General features: G+C 33.9%; 1 protein-coding gene across 2 annotated transcripts in view; it reads right to left on the bottom strand.

Annotated features, from left to right (window-relative positions):
* LOC108732840 (decaprenyl-diphosphate synthase subunit 1) overlaps positions 1–14,817 on the bottom strand; it is a 72,185-nt gene that overhangs the window by 26,863 nt on the left and 30,505 nt on the right. The window contains exons 1-3 of one of the 2 annotated variants that reach the window (XM_025976616.1): positions 9,255–9,490; positions 7,959–8,171; positions 6,156–6,295 (exon numbers count right to left, since the gene is read on the bottom strand). In XM_025976616.1, coding sequence (XP_025832401.1) covers positions 6,156–6,295; positions 7,959–8,171; positions 9,255–9,293 — 392 coding nt within the window. In that variant the 5' untranslated portion in view covers positions 9,294–9,490. Of the gene's footprint in view, positions 1–6,155; positions 6,296–7,958; positions 8,172–9,254; positions 9,491–14,817 lie in introns of those variants that run through there. The other variant, XM_025976615.1, reaches the window with a different exon arrangement.

Genomic DNA, 14,817 nt, shown 5'->3' with positions numbered 1-14,817 from the left:
TATTAAAAAAAAAAAAACTTAAAAGCATAGATACTATATTATTATATGGATTTTGCAATCTGAATAAATTTTGACGTATTAGCAGTTCCTTATTCTCGCATGCTTCTTTTCTCTTTGTAGTACGATTTAATAATACATTACGAAATACCCAAATTTATAAAATGTTTGCTAATACAGAAAAGAAAATATTAAATTATTTCAACATAGGTACGTATCGACAATATTATAGGACATTGGACATCTTCAATTTGGTCAATTCCTTTAGAAAAACTCCGAAATACATTCTGAGATTAAATTTCAGATAAGGGCAACCTAAACTTACCATAACCTACTTTTTTATACCTTTTCATGTTTAGTTTATGGTTAGTAAAGGTTTGATTCCCATTAGGTATATATGTATTTTATAGATCCGCTTTAAATACGGTTTCGGTCGGATAAAATATTTTTACAAGAGCAACAATATCCAAGAAAGACCTGATTGCAACATCAATGACTAAAAATTAATAAATCAACAAAATACAGAATCTTCTCTAATTCTGACCGACTTACTGAGCGTACTTAAAGCCCTATAGAACCCTCTACAAATCGATCAAATGATAAGAAACGCATCAACCATTAGAAGCTTATGACCAGGGGAAGAAAATTATCTTAACGTGGGTACTATCTCACTCTGGCATCCACGGAAACGATAAAGTAGAGGAAAAGAGCGCTACCAATTCCATGGATCCTGAAATAGTTCTCCTAACCAAATCAGAGGTTTGATGAAAAATCAAGAAACGTATAACTTAAAATGTAACAGCGATTGTCTAACAACTCCCGTCCAAAAAACCATAGCAGATTAGAAAGATGTCTTCGAAAAATTTTCGAATTCAAATATCAAACGTAATGTAGAGGTAATGATACAAAAGCCACTCTAATCTAATTCATGTACATTAATGTTAGTAAAAAATGAACAAAATGCAATACTTTCCTATCAATAGAACATTTTATCATCGACTGTCCTGGACTGACAATGAGTATACAAAGAGGAAACATACATGCAGCATCGATTAGCTGAGAACTTGAACAACTCAAAACTACTTCACTCCGTCATTATCGGTTAATGGTATTGATGAACCTGACGAGAACAAGTGAATTTATTATTTGAAATTGATTTCAATTTTTCGCACTTGAATGTATGGATACAGTCCCATACTTCTTTTCTTTTTACTTCGTTTATGAACCTTTTCATAATCTTATTCCAAAACAGTACCTATCTCACCAACATTCCACCGAAAAAGACTGAAGCGCGATCAAAGCCTAAATAGTAAATCTAATAATTTAATTTCGGAATTATAGTATAAACTGCTTCGAAAATATTGAGGAAAAATCGTTTTCAGGGTGACCCATTTGAAGGACTGTCTCGCCCTTAGGAAGCATTTTTCGACAAATGCTTATAGGAATTTCTATTCATAAAAAAACCTCAGGAAACATCTCTTGAATTTTTATCGTAGGAAACACCCTGTAGGTATAGTAATACATTCATTCCTTTGTTTTGTAAGTTTGATTCTGTTTCGCACGTTGTATATGTACATATATATACAGGAGAATGAAGTTTGACGTCTTGGCATAGATTGGGAAGGGAATATAGTAAAAAAACATATCGTTAATAAAATATCTAGGTGACTTATTATGTAGTTCAAGACGAAAAGACGATAATTTTATATGTTTTTGAAACTATACCAATTTGATTTAATAATTTTGCCATTAATTAATACTTACCAACCGACGGACCGATCAGCTATTAAATCAATTGACACATTTTCGATGTAAAAATTTGGGCGGATTACGCATACGCATGACAGGATGATTTAATGCGATCCAACAAACATAACTGTCGCGCCTTATAAATGAGGTGAAGGTAATTTTGGAACGCGTAAATGTTACACAGAATAACCTGTCACTTTAGTATTGTTGTTGGTTGTTGATACAGATGCATGTGAACACTTTTTGGGAATCAGAAATTCGATTTCGCACATGTACATACATGCGTACGGCATACATATGTGCAGACATATGTTTGCTCTACGAAATTGTTATTACAAAAAGACGTCATCTTTTACTTTCACCAGAGTCCGTGAAGAAAAGCTTGGCTTGGAATGCAAACGTTCGGCATGTACGTGAACCAATAGAAAACCCATGTGGATCGAATTTGATTAACACACAACAAAAATTAGTAGACTGATGCATACTTAGCAAGCATTAAAAAAAAAAGTATTTGAAGTGGACATTTAAATACTTTTTCTGACCATAATTGTTCAGCATTTTTTTCATAATATATTGTAATGTATTACTGTAGTACTGGAGTTTTCTAAAAATATTTTATCTTCAAGTTAGATTTGTTAAAGACATTTGCTGTGTCTATTTTTAAACATTATTGCATTCCAGGTACATTTGCCGGATCCTTCAGGTAAAAATGTCTGTCCCTTTTGTAAATAAATTGTTCAACTTCATTTTTTCACGACAAGTTTTATTTTAATTTACATGTAACGTACAGTCAATGACATGTCATGGTCCTTCGAGCCGGATCTCTGTTCGTATAGCGATGATTCGATTATAAAATCATAAACCATAAAATGAAAAACGAATAAAGGTGCAAAAATTATATAGATATACAGGGTGACTCAATTTGGTTAAACGTAGAAATAAATTAGCAAATCGTAACATATTTCGAGTAACACGAGCACATGCAGAATACAACGGTTCATTTAAAGTTAAGTAGACTGCCATCCGTTTCTAGTTAGATGTCGAGTCAGAACAATCTAAAATAACCATAACCTAACCTTGAAGATGCACGTAATTTCTTTCTTGAAGGGTTAGGTTCTGGTTAGTTTTATTATTAAGGATGAATATAAATAATAATCCTTTTCAAAGCCAGATTCGTATTTGAAAGGTTTAAGGACCCAAATAAATGGACCTTTGGACACCCTATATACATATTTAAGGACTATTTAATTGTAATCAATTAATTTATACTACAATCAATTAAGACGGTAAATGCATATATATAAGACTTATCTTAGTTTAATTAAAAACAATTGGTAAATTGGAGAATTAGATACAACGATTAACGATTATACATGTAGCTTTTTAATCCGATGCTTGGTCAACAATCTCTTTCGTTTTTCCTTTATTTAAACGTTCACTGACCTAGTCAAACGAAAGCGATGTTGCCGCTAAGGAAATTAATGAAGTAAATAACTAACTTGCAACCAGCTTCTATATAAGAAAAATCTGACTACGCAACAAATGCAGCCAATAATATAATACAATGAGTAGTTTGTACTATTTGACCAGCCTAACGTAGTATTTGAAAATTTTGCAAAATGTCTAGAAGAAAAATTCGGACGAATAAAGATACAAAATTTTCCTAAATATACATTCCCTAAATACAGACCAAAAGTTTACCCTGTGAAAATTAATATCAAATTTGTTTTCTAGCTCATTTTAAACAAAACAATGGTCTCGTGAATTTTTCTTTAAATTTAATGGTTTTTGAGTTATTAACAATAAAATTAAACGCAATTTCCAATTTCCAATACACATTTTCCATATCAAAAAAGGTTCAAGACTATCTCCCAAACGTTAATAAAATTCCTTGTCAATTTTCGTCTTGTTTTGCGAAACATTTGACGATTTCGAAAATTTCGATGCAAAATTCTCAAAACTGGATGTAACATCCAGTTAATGAAGTTAGTTACTATTAAGATTATATTTCACAAACTCTCTAGCAGTTGTTTTTTTGAAAGAATTTATTTAATCAATCTAAGATTTTAATATTTGGATTTATTATTAGGTTAATTACCTTACATAATCGTTTTGTTGCATTTGGTTGCTTTTAAATTTCGGTCACTTCTAATTAATGCAAATTATTATAATTTAATGTCATTAACGAGTGCTTCATTAGTCATCAAGTTGTATTATTTGAAATACGGAAATCGTTTTTACATGAATTCATTTGAACCGAGAAGTGCATAGGTAATGCAGCAATACCAACTTAAATGCGTCAGCAAGGGAAACGAGGTTTTGACCCCTCAATTTTTTCAAAATGAATCGATTAACTTGAAATTTTGACAGTAGGTACAAAATAGTCTAAGGATCAAAATCTTATTACGCCAAAGGGCGCATTCACACTGACGGGCGGTTGTTATCCAATCTCAAATATCAATGTTTTTAAATGGTTATTTGCGAATAACTTGAAAAGTACGCATTTTATAAAAAAACTGTGAAAAACAAAATTGTATCTTTTAAAAAGGCAAAAAATATGTTTTTTTAATTATTGCTGTATGACCAATACGAACCGAGCTATGGCTTGTTAAAGATTAGCTCTTGTTCGTCGAACGCTAAATTAGAGTTTCAAAGTCAAATAACGGGAAAACTATAGATTTTCCGAGAAAAACTTATAGATTTTAATGGTTTTTAATAGAGCGACTTATTATAAAAATAAGGTCGATCTCCATTTTTTCAGCAAAAAAATTAGTAAAAACAACCCCCTAATTACCATCCTAATTAAAATTAATTGTTACCCTTTTTCAGTTTGACCGGTTTAGAATACGTGATTTTGAAATAATTGAAGCTAAAAGTGAAAATCCTTTAGTTTTAATATATAGTTTTATAGGTTTTGGCAAAAAGGGAAGTTTTCAGCCCTAACAAATGAAGAGCGGCCATCGGCATAATATAAATTTTGAAATGAAGTTAAACTTAATCCCAAATTTTCTTACAAATCGACGCATTTTGAAAAACTTGCGAGGTTTTGTACTATTTTAAGCTCCATTTCCTGGGCTACAAGACACTATTGGAGTAGCTGACTTCAGGAATTGTGTATTATAATCTCCTACAAACAGGTTGTAACAATTGTATTTATTCTAAACAATTTGAAATAGTTTCACGCGAACGAAGTCGTGGGTTAATGCTAGTTTTAAATAACAAAACAAAACACGTACTATTTGAAAATAGCGCCAGACCAATCTCTTCAAGGATAACTGTTGTAAATATATGTTTAATATACAATTGTTTCATTAGCAGTCTTCCACGCGCTTTATTTACGATTTGATGAATAAATCTTGCTGTAATCTATTAATATTAAACAGAACGTTTGGCACGCATGGTTGTTCATACGCACGTTTTTGCGTTAATTAATAAATAAATAATTATTTACGATCAGCATTCCAATGATTTTGCGCATCTTATCCGTTTGCCAGGTGTCCACGTAAAACAAATGCATGCCTACTATACGGCTATGCAGCTAACAAATTGGTAAATTGTTAGAAAACCAGAAATTGCAATCCGAAGCCGGCTCTGGGCGTGAATTGCTCTGGGAAATTGCGATAACAGCTAAGCAGTTGCATCGACGGAAAATGTAAACAGTGACGGTTATGTTGCGTAAAGTAAATATTAAAAGCTTACTACTACGGTACTATACATAGCAATCTTTAGACATCCATTGCGTTAACAATTAATTAAATAAATACTTTATCCAGGAGCGAACGCAGCATGTTTATTTGGAGGGGGCTAATTTTTAATTTAATTATGTTTATTTTTGTATATAAACTGGACCTAAATATTATCTAACTCTAAATTTATTCTTCATAAAATGTGTGTACATATTGTGCATAAAATTGCTATCACACATGAGTGTGTCTGGTTTTAATTAGATTTAATCATTTTTTTTTATTCACACTCTGGTCAAAATATCTCTCCTTTAAAAAGGCACGCTTGCTCGGTTAGAACCCTTACCATAAACCATATATCCCTACAAAGTTACTATTCCTTGCTGTCACTACCCTCTGCATATTTCTAAAAATAAATTTTACGACTAGTTATAGTAACTTTATCATCTTTTAATAGATCCTTCGATCCTTCACTACCACTTGTTTCTATTATGGTGTTATCACTTCTTGCTTAGGGTATTCTTTTAATTTCGGGAGAGGGGGGTTATTGGGTACGCGCCTGACGTTGTTCATCGCTGATAGTAAACTCTATTTTACACTGATCTATGACACTAATGCACTGACCTACTTCTAATGACTTCGACTGTTTACATACGCCACAGAATAGTTATTGTCAATGGCTTAATACGAATACAAATACAAATAATCAAAAATAAAGTTACTTACCTTTTATCTTTATACATATGATAATTGATAGCTCTGGCCATCAAGATGGCTATCATTGGTCGAATAGCTTTGCCCTGGCCATCAAAATAGTACGTAGCCACATCGTACAGTTCCTTTTGAAACGTGTTTTTCCGTAATTGCTGTAAAGAATAAATTTGAAGTAGTCTTTTATAATTTTTACAACTAACGATCCTAATCAGTAAATAAATATTTTTCTAAAATTTTATTTTTTTCTTATTTTCTTATATAGTTTTAACAGTTTCGGGCGATTGTAGTACTTCCCTTCGTCTTTCTTTACTCTTAATTCTGCTTCTAATGTGTCCCTGACTAATCCTTCATTTTAATTTCCTACTTTTCTAGTCATCGTTTCCAATTTTTTCATTTTCAATTTCATCATTCGCATCTCGTTTTTGACTTTGATACTATTGTCAGTTTTCGGGCTTTTCGCCCGTCGTTCGGAGTTTTTGCTTTTAACGTTTCGTCGACACGCATGGACGACATTTTCATAAGTTCTTCTTTCTCGGAAGGTAGGTCGAAGTTATCGATGATGTCGTCCATGCGTGTCGACGAAACGTTGAGAACTAAAAACTCCCGAATCGATGACTTCAACCTATTATCCTAGGAAGAACAACTCATGAAAAAGCCCGAAAACTGACAATAGTATTAAGGATGACCACGAAACCTTGAGTAAAATTGTTTTCGACTTTTTCTTATGACCCTGCCCAAATAAACTGTTTACGTTTTCGGCGTCTTCATTTCTACAGTTTAAACACAATTTGTTCAAATAGTTCCATGTTGATATCTAATGTATTTCAATATGTTACATAAGATGATATTTACAATTTCGAAAGGCTGAATAGCGTATACAATGACTATTAAATTTAGGCTTTGTTTAAGTGATATAAAATAATATGCCGCTGCAGCATTTTCTATATTGTGAAATTACTGCAATACAATTAAAAAAAATATTATTTTTATTTTTTCATTTTATTACAACCAGTGCTTCAACTAAAAATTAAAAATCAAATATTTATGAAAATGGGTTAAATGTTAAAGCAAAATATCTGTAAAGATGTCTGTCATTTTACCAACCTATCTCACCAACGCCAAAACAAGACACTGTAGTTGTCCGAAGCACTTTTCGGTAACAAAGTTACCTTCTTCAGGGACTGAAGTTTACTTGTCTTGTTTTGGCGTTAGGTTTTGTGCTATTCTGTTTGTTCTACAACAACCGCTAAAGTTTTTCCAATCTTCATATTATGTCTGTCATTTATATATCACTATCATCATCGATATTTTGTTTCTATATCATAGAGCCCAAGTCCTAACACTGGTTGGATACGCACCTCCACTATTTCCTATCCTGATCTAATCTTCGCAATTCCCTAAAACTAGAACAACCCACATTCTTAACTATTTGTGAATGGTAGTCTGATCTACGCCTGTCTCTACTCCTAATATGTCTCTTACTAGCCCATCCTGCTTGAGAAGGTGTCCTACCAACCTATCTCACCTATCTAATACCTCCTCATTTTTCACCTTATCTATCCACGGTATCCTCATCATTCGCATGCAACATCACATTTCAAAAGCTTTTAAGTTCTCTTATTTCGCTATGCCACCGTCCACGTTTCGCACTCATACAATACCGTACTCCAGACATATACACTTTTACACCTTTAACAATATTTTTTGAATTTCTATATTATGACTTGTTTTTGTTAAAAGCGACTCGACTCTTGCTATCCTTTGTTTTATAAGTAAAACAGAAATTGAAGTAGTAAGAATAAGCTGAAAACTTACCAGTCTTATGTCCTCGTAAAGGTCTCTGAGGTCATCTTCTAGCAGCCGGTAGGGATCTACTTGGTAGACTGGCAAAGGGCCAGGCTGTTGTGTTCGCATTGTGGCGTAATTTCTGGCCGTGGCGGCCGTTTCCGGTCGGTTGCAGGGATGCCAACATCCTGATACCGAACTGACTGTGCTATTGTTTAATGGCAAACTGACCCGACTATTATCCTGAAAAAGAAAGAAAACTTCACGTTATTATGAGTTTCCAACTAACCAATAAGTACTGATCCAACATAAAATTATAAAAATTTACGAAGAGATTTTAGTTTACTCCATTGGAGATACGATAACTCCTACATTATGACACATCCTTTATAAATATTCTCTTGTGAACACGGCATAATAGTGAGCAACTTTATGCATGGTATATGATAAGAATATTCCACCAATCTCACTATTGTGAACATGCCGCAGGCAATCGATACCGGCGGCAGATTTGATGATCAGTAAAGCTGGCGCTAATTGCCTTAAATCATACAGCATGACAAAAGAAACTAACGGGAACTTTCCGGAAATAACCAGAACTACCCCAGAACGGTATAAGTAAGTGACCAACATCCAACAGGATATAATCAAGATAAGAGGGTTGATATGATGAGTGGTACCGAAACGAGAATTTTAAATAGTGATTTAAATCTACACTGTCTTGACTTGTCTAAATAAAAGAGTATACTAGAAAATTGATTGTAATACTATAGTATTATTGCACATGTGTATTATATTGCATCCCAGTATAAAATTTTGTAATATTGGACGGCAAAATAGGGAGTCGTCTAATTTAATTAGCAGATCTATAATCGCCAAGAACATAGACGGTAAAAGCGATTTCCAGGTCATTTGTTTAAACATTTGTTTGACTTATAAGCAAGTGTCAGTAACAAAAGGTACTACTGCATAACAATCGATCATTATTTGTTTTCCTTGTTTTAAGCATTCTGCTGTTGGTTTTGTACAATGTAGTGTGTGCGGAAAGAGTCATGTTCTATAGATAGAAAAGGCGAACCGTCTAAGCGCATATAAACAAACGAAGGTGCTTTCAATTCTTACACTTAAAGGCCATGGGTGTCTAAAATAAAAGCACCCCGCTTCTTGTCGGTTGTCTACAAATTTCGAACATTTTTTACGCATTTTGCTCACTTTCTTTTACATCTATATCTTATCTAGAATTTACTAAAAGTTCAATGTTCAAACACCATAGGAAGGTAATAACTCCCCTCTATTGAATTTATTTTAACTGAATACCACCCTCACCTCGCCCCCAAACATTTGTAATATATATTTAACTCCCATAGATATTACACTCAACCGAGCGGCATAGCCATAGGTTTAGTCCATTACTTAGCATTCGGGAGGATGCCGGTTCAATTCCGGGTCCGTGTGCCTTGGTTTAAGTTTTTCTGAGATTTCGTTGGATCACTTAGGGCAGTTATATTCCACAGATAATCTTTCATTCTCTTCTGTCTTCATTTCGTCCGTCTCATCTTTCTCACCCGAATCACCACCCTCCCCATTCCCACGATTCCTGAAAGGAAGCTGAAGAGGACCTTCCGGTGTAGTCCGGAGGGACTGTCCGCCCTCCAGCATTAGTGGCTGGTGCGAATGAAACACCCAAAAGTTTTTTTTTATATTATACTCAGTAGCCTGACGTTATAAATGAAATAAAAAGCTTGTGAAAATTTAAGTGTTTCTTTATTCGTATTTTAACAAAGATGCAAAGGTGGAAACAATTCAATATTTATTTATTAATGGAAACTCAAAAAATATTTAATTATTACTTTATATTGGGAAATTACTTATGAGGACCTCAGGGGTCACACCTTATTGAACTTCTCCATTTATTCTATCTATATATATAAAAATGAATTGCTGTTTGTTAGTCTCGCTAAAACTCGAGAACGGATGAACCAATTTGGCTAATTTTGGTCTTGAATTATTTGTGGAACTCCAGAGAAGGTTTAAAAGGTGAATAAATATGAAAGTTGTTTCAGATTATTTTTATGTAGATTGANACGAAGTCTGCCGAGTCAGCTAGTCACCAATAAAAATACTCAACACGCTTCAAGGAAGTAAGTAGGCTGTTTTCTCGTTTTGAGAGAAATAGTGACCCTCAAGTGAGTGCGTGTTAGGTATAAAGGATATTTCTAATAACATAATTCGTAAATTCGCTATTAACACTTGACACTGACAGTAGTATTCGTAACTACTGATGCACAAACATTTTTATACTTGAACCGAATTTACGCCGTTATTTTAACTGACAAATCATGAGCAAACTACTATGTCGAAACATTATTTATTTATATTAAAAAATATTGACACTCCTCCATTCACGAACGCAACTCCGTTCTGGCAGAATTAAAATAATAATTGTTGCTACAAGCACCGTCTGACATTAAAATCTTCGATAAAGTTTCGTAAGTAACAACTTGACCTAAAATTTCTCGTAAAGACGTACAATTCTTGATTAACTCCGTGATAATCTAAATAGTAAAAGTAAAACAATTTTACACTATCGTCAAAAAGTTTGGACGTGTTAATCGCAAATGAAGACAAATTGATCATTTATCTTATCTAATATGATAAATGCTGGGAATGTCAATTTTTGTTTGTTTGTTTATTACGTTTTCACGCAATAACTACTCAGCCGATCATGATGAAATTTTGTACCTGCATTGGTAGTGGTACAAAAACGGACATAGAGTACTTTTTATCCAGAAAAAATACTGTTCCCGAGGGATACAAAAAAAAACCGTTTCAAATCGATAATTAAGGATAGTATTTACTGTTATTCTACGCAAAGTGTATCTTTGACCTTGTTTAACCTAGAAAATTAGAAACTTTAGTTTTATCCTGATGATCCCGATCAGGACTTAATAAGAAATTTATCAAATTATTGTACTTTCGATCATCTTTCACACGTATTTAAGAGATCAAAGTGAGCGAAGCCGCGAGTATAAGTTTTTATATAAAAACAGTATGAGCACCAGAACGATCTAAAACTTGTCTTTAGAACTTAACAAATTCTAGAAGTAAACAGTTATAATTACCAGTGTACGTTTACAAGTAAACATCTGAAATCCATAGATGCTATGGAAAACTAACAAAGCATGGTACGACTGAAACTCCACCCTTTGTCTATAATAATGATGGTAACTCCAAAATAATGCAGGCATGAGAAAGATGTTGTAGTATTCATAGTTTGATCACTAACTGAAATAATTGATTTTTCTGAACTATTTCTGACAGGACTATACATACCTAAGTATGCATATGAGTAACTTCCAAATTAATTAATTCCTTTAATAACCACTAACGTGTCCGATTGCCTATAAGTAACTAAATAATATTAATTACTTAAACGTTGAGTACTTTTTGAAATATGTTCGTTGGTTTAGTAATCATCAACCTGGTTAACGAAATTAGTGAATATTTAGGTATATGATCCAAGGTTGATGTCTCAACTTTAAAAGTTACATTAATTTATCAAAATGGAGAATGTAAAGAATTCTTCAAAAAATAAAAAAGTATGTCGATCAGACACCATATATCATTCGCGTCGTCGATAGTGGCAAAATCTTACAATAACATTACGTAGTTAATCTAAAAGAACAATTCGCTCAATTTTATAAAATAATAGGTATATAGTCTTGAATAATAGTGACCCCAAATATTTTTTGAAATTTTTATTATGATGAGTGATGGCAAATGAAATAAAGTCAATTTCTTTGATCTCCAACGTTCTAACCCCTATAAGTCACCTTCAATCAGACATTTTGGGAAAAAATGGCATGTAGAAGAAGAAGCCGTAATATTATACAAGAGTTTTGAAGTAATTACAATGCAGAATACGAGAGCAAAACTAGAAAAGCAAGTGAAATAAATTAAGAATTACTACTAAGACAAAATCTTTAAGGATATCAATTTGTCGAACTGAACCCACGGTGTATCCAACCCTATGCGGTAGATACGTAATCAAACAGCACAAGAAGATCCAATAGTATTCAGGATTATGTCGAAACTGTCGGACGATCTTATTGGGTCTCGTCAGCACGTCGCAGACAACTCCTACGGAGCACAGACTAACTCTAGTTGTTGCTTTTAGACGTAATGAACGCCATGTGTAGAATGCAACATTTTATTGTCCACAAAATAAATTATGCACCATGTAAAGGCAGTGGGGAGACTGATCTTTTTTATCTTCCTTTCCCCATGCAACAACACTGTAATAGGTACGTGCCCCCCCCCCTCACCCAAACCCTCTGTTCGATTATGTAGCACATGTATTGTAGAAGGTTTAGGCTTCTAAGGCTTTCAAACCTTGTCAATGTGTGCCAATATTACTACTTATCAAACCAAAACAAGGCAGCGAACTTAAATCATTCCGGCAAATTTCTTCACCAAAACCTAACCACACTTATCCCTCATTTGTGTATCTATATGCCATCCAGTACTGTTTCCAACATTCCGGTTCTGAAATCCTTACATGACTCAAACCTTAACCCTTATTCCCCTCCACATAACAGAACCATAATACCAAGCCGGACATCTCCCCTTTTCCAAAATTGCGTTACGTAATTTATAGAAGCACCTGGGGGAGATGAACGGTTAGGTCCAGATGCTTTGTAGACAAGTGTATAAGGTGTAATCTTCGCCCAGAGCCCAGATTGTCACTGAAGATGTAACATCTTGACCTTATCGTTCATTTCTACCCCAGCTCATCATCATTTCTACTGAAGTAACAGATGTAAATCCACAAGGATGATCCGAAACAGGACATCTGGTACATCAGAAGTTCATTATTAAAATAAAGTATGTAGGTAATTGAGTTAAACACGTTTCGTACATCTTACTTTACAAACTCAAATTAAATATTACGAATTCATGCAAACATGTCGGTAGGTACGTTTTGTTCAGACAATGGAACGAATGACCAACCCATGACCCGAAAACCTTTTTCTCCCCGTTTCGTCAAAGTATGGAAAAAGTGAATTCGGCACGCAATATTTACGTCGTTAAAGCAACAAACAAGTATCACGTAATTCCGGTATGTTTGCAACGCGAAATACCTGCCGCTGTAGTTCATGAATAAAAATGGGGTATATCGTATACAATGGCACTCTTTTCTGTATGTATGTATGTATGTACGTACACATTTACTGTATATTTACGTTCTTGGCACAGGTGCCTACCTGTTGTCTGTTGGCGCGCCTTTTTCATACCCAACACACTTTCTCTGTCTTCATATTACCTCCGTCACTGTGGTTGTTTGTTTAGCCCGATATGACTTCTACCGTAAATTAATAAGCGGATTCGGAATCATTAGAATACTTCGATAGAAATCGCACAAAAACATTACTTAATTAAATAATAAGTGTAACTGCCTATACAAAAATAATCCAGGAAATATCTTTGAAAGTAATATGTACTATTAAATAATAACACAAAAACTTTTCAGAGAGACATGCTAAGCCTCTATCATGAAACTCAACGGACTGAGAATTTACTTTCGTTAGAAAAAAATTCATTACATTATTATTATTGTAGGTACCTCCATGCCTGGCACGAAAACATCACTTTTTTTTCTTATGTATCGTATCACATTGGTACTTATTAATGCCTCTTTTTCATCTACTTGAACACGGTTTTGCTTTACTATCCATTATCACCGTTCAAATGTAACCTACTGCTTGTGGCGATACGAAAAAAAAACTTTTGGGTTTCTCATTTTCGCTAGCTATTAGTGCTGATAAACGTACTGTTCCTCTAACCTGCAAAATCTGGTGGACGGCACTCTTTAACCTTATTTGGGAACAGTGGGAATTTGGTTGGGAAGAGGTAAGATGAGAAGCATAAAATGGAGACAAAAGGGAAGAAAAGATTGCTACAGACGGAAAGGAATTATTTCAGAGCAGTGATTTTTCCACATTTTCAAAAGTCGTTTTTGGCACGATGTACTTGAGTGGACCCTCCAATTTCTTATTCATTTAACTAGAAATACTTCAAAGTTCAGCATTTGCTAACAATACAAGAACCAGCAGCGATGCACACATATCGACTCTAGTCTCTAAGCTGTGTCTAGACCTAGACCAACTTGACCCTTAGATCATGCCGCTGAATCTAAAACTAAACTAACCCAACTCAAATAGCACCATGTAACTGGTACACTTGTTCAGTATTTATGAATAAAACGTAAACTTTTACTGGTATTCAAATGTCTGCCTTATCAACTGTCGATGGTAGGTTCTACGTCTATCATGATTGTAACGGGGTAACAGTTAATCAGGGTTCGATTCTGGAGAGGGAGCCATCAGAGAAACGTCTACTACATCCAGGGAAGGCAGCAGGCGTGCATTTGATCCACATGGGGAAGTTTATAGTAAGGAAAAATAACAATAGAGGACAATCCGAGACACCGAAATCGGAATGAGTAAAGTCTAAATCCTTTAACAAAGATCAATTAGAGGACTATACGTCTCGAAAATACTCCGGGATTTTACCCAAAAAATCGGCTCCTGGGGTTTCAGAAATAGTCTCTTAAAAACCTTAAAAATAATACCTTTTCGCTCTTGAGATTCGAAAACTTCACATTTACCGGTTTTAGAATGATTATACAACTAAATTTAATGCCACACACGAAAATTATTGTTAATTCGAGTAGTAAAGGCTAGATTACTTGAACTTTCTTCATAATAGTTTTCACTTTTTGATTCACTAAGAAATATTGTTTATTTAAACTATCGACATTTCAATTTTGGTGCAACATGTTAATAATTATTGTTAATCGATGAATAAACATGATAAGTTATTTAAAATG

This window comes from Agrilus planipennis, unplaced genomic scaffold (assembly GCF_000699045.2).
Source record: "Agrilus planipennis isolate EAB-ADULT unplaced genomic scaffold, Apla_2.0 scaffold68, whole genome shotgun sequence".
In the NCBI taxonomy this organism is placed as follows: Eukaryota; Metazoa; Arthropoda; class Insecta; order Coleoptera; family Buprestidae; genus Agrilus; species Agrilus planipennis.
The sequence above is the reverse complement of the archived record's forward strand: the minus strand, read 5'-3'. Positions and strand labels throughout refer to the sequence as shown.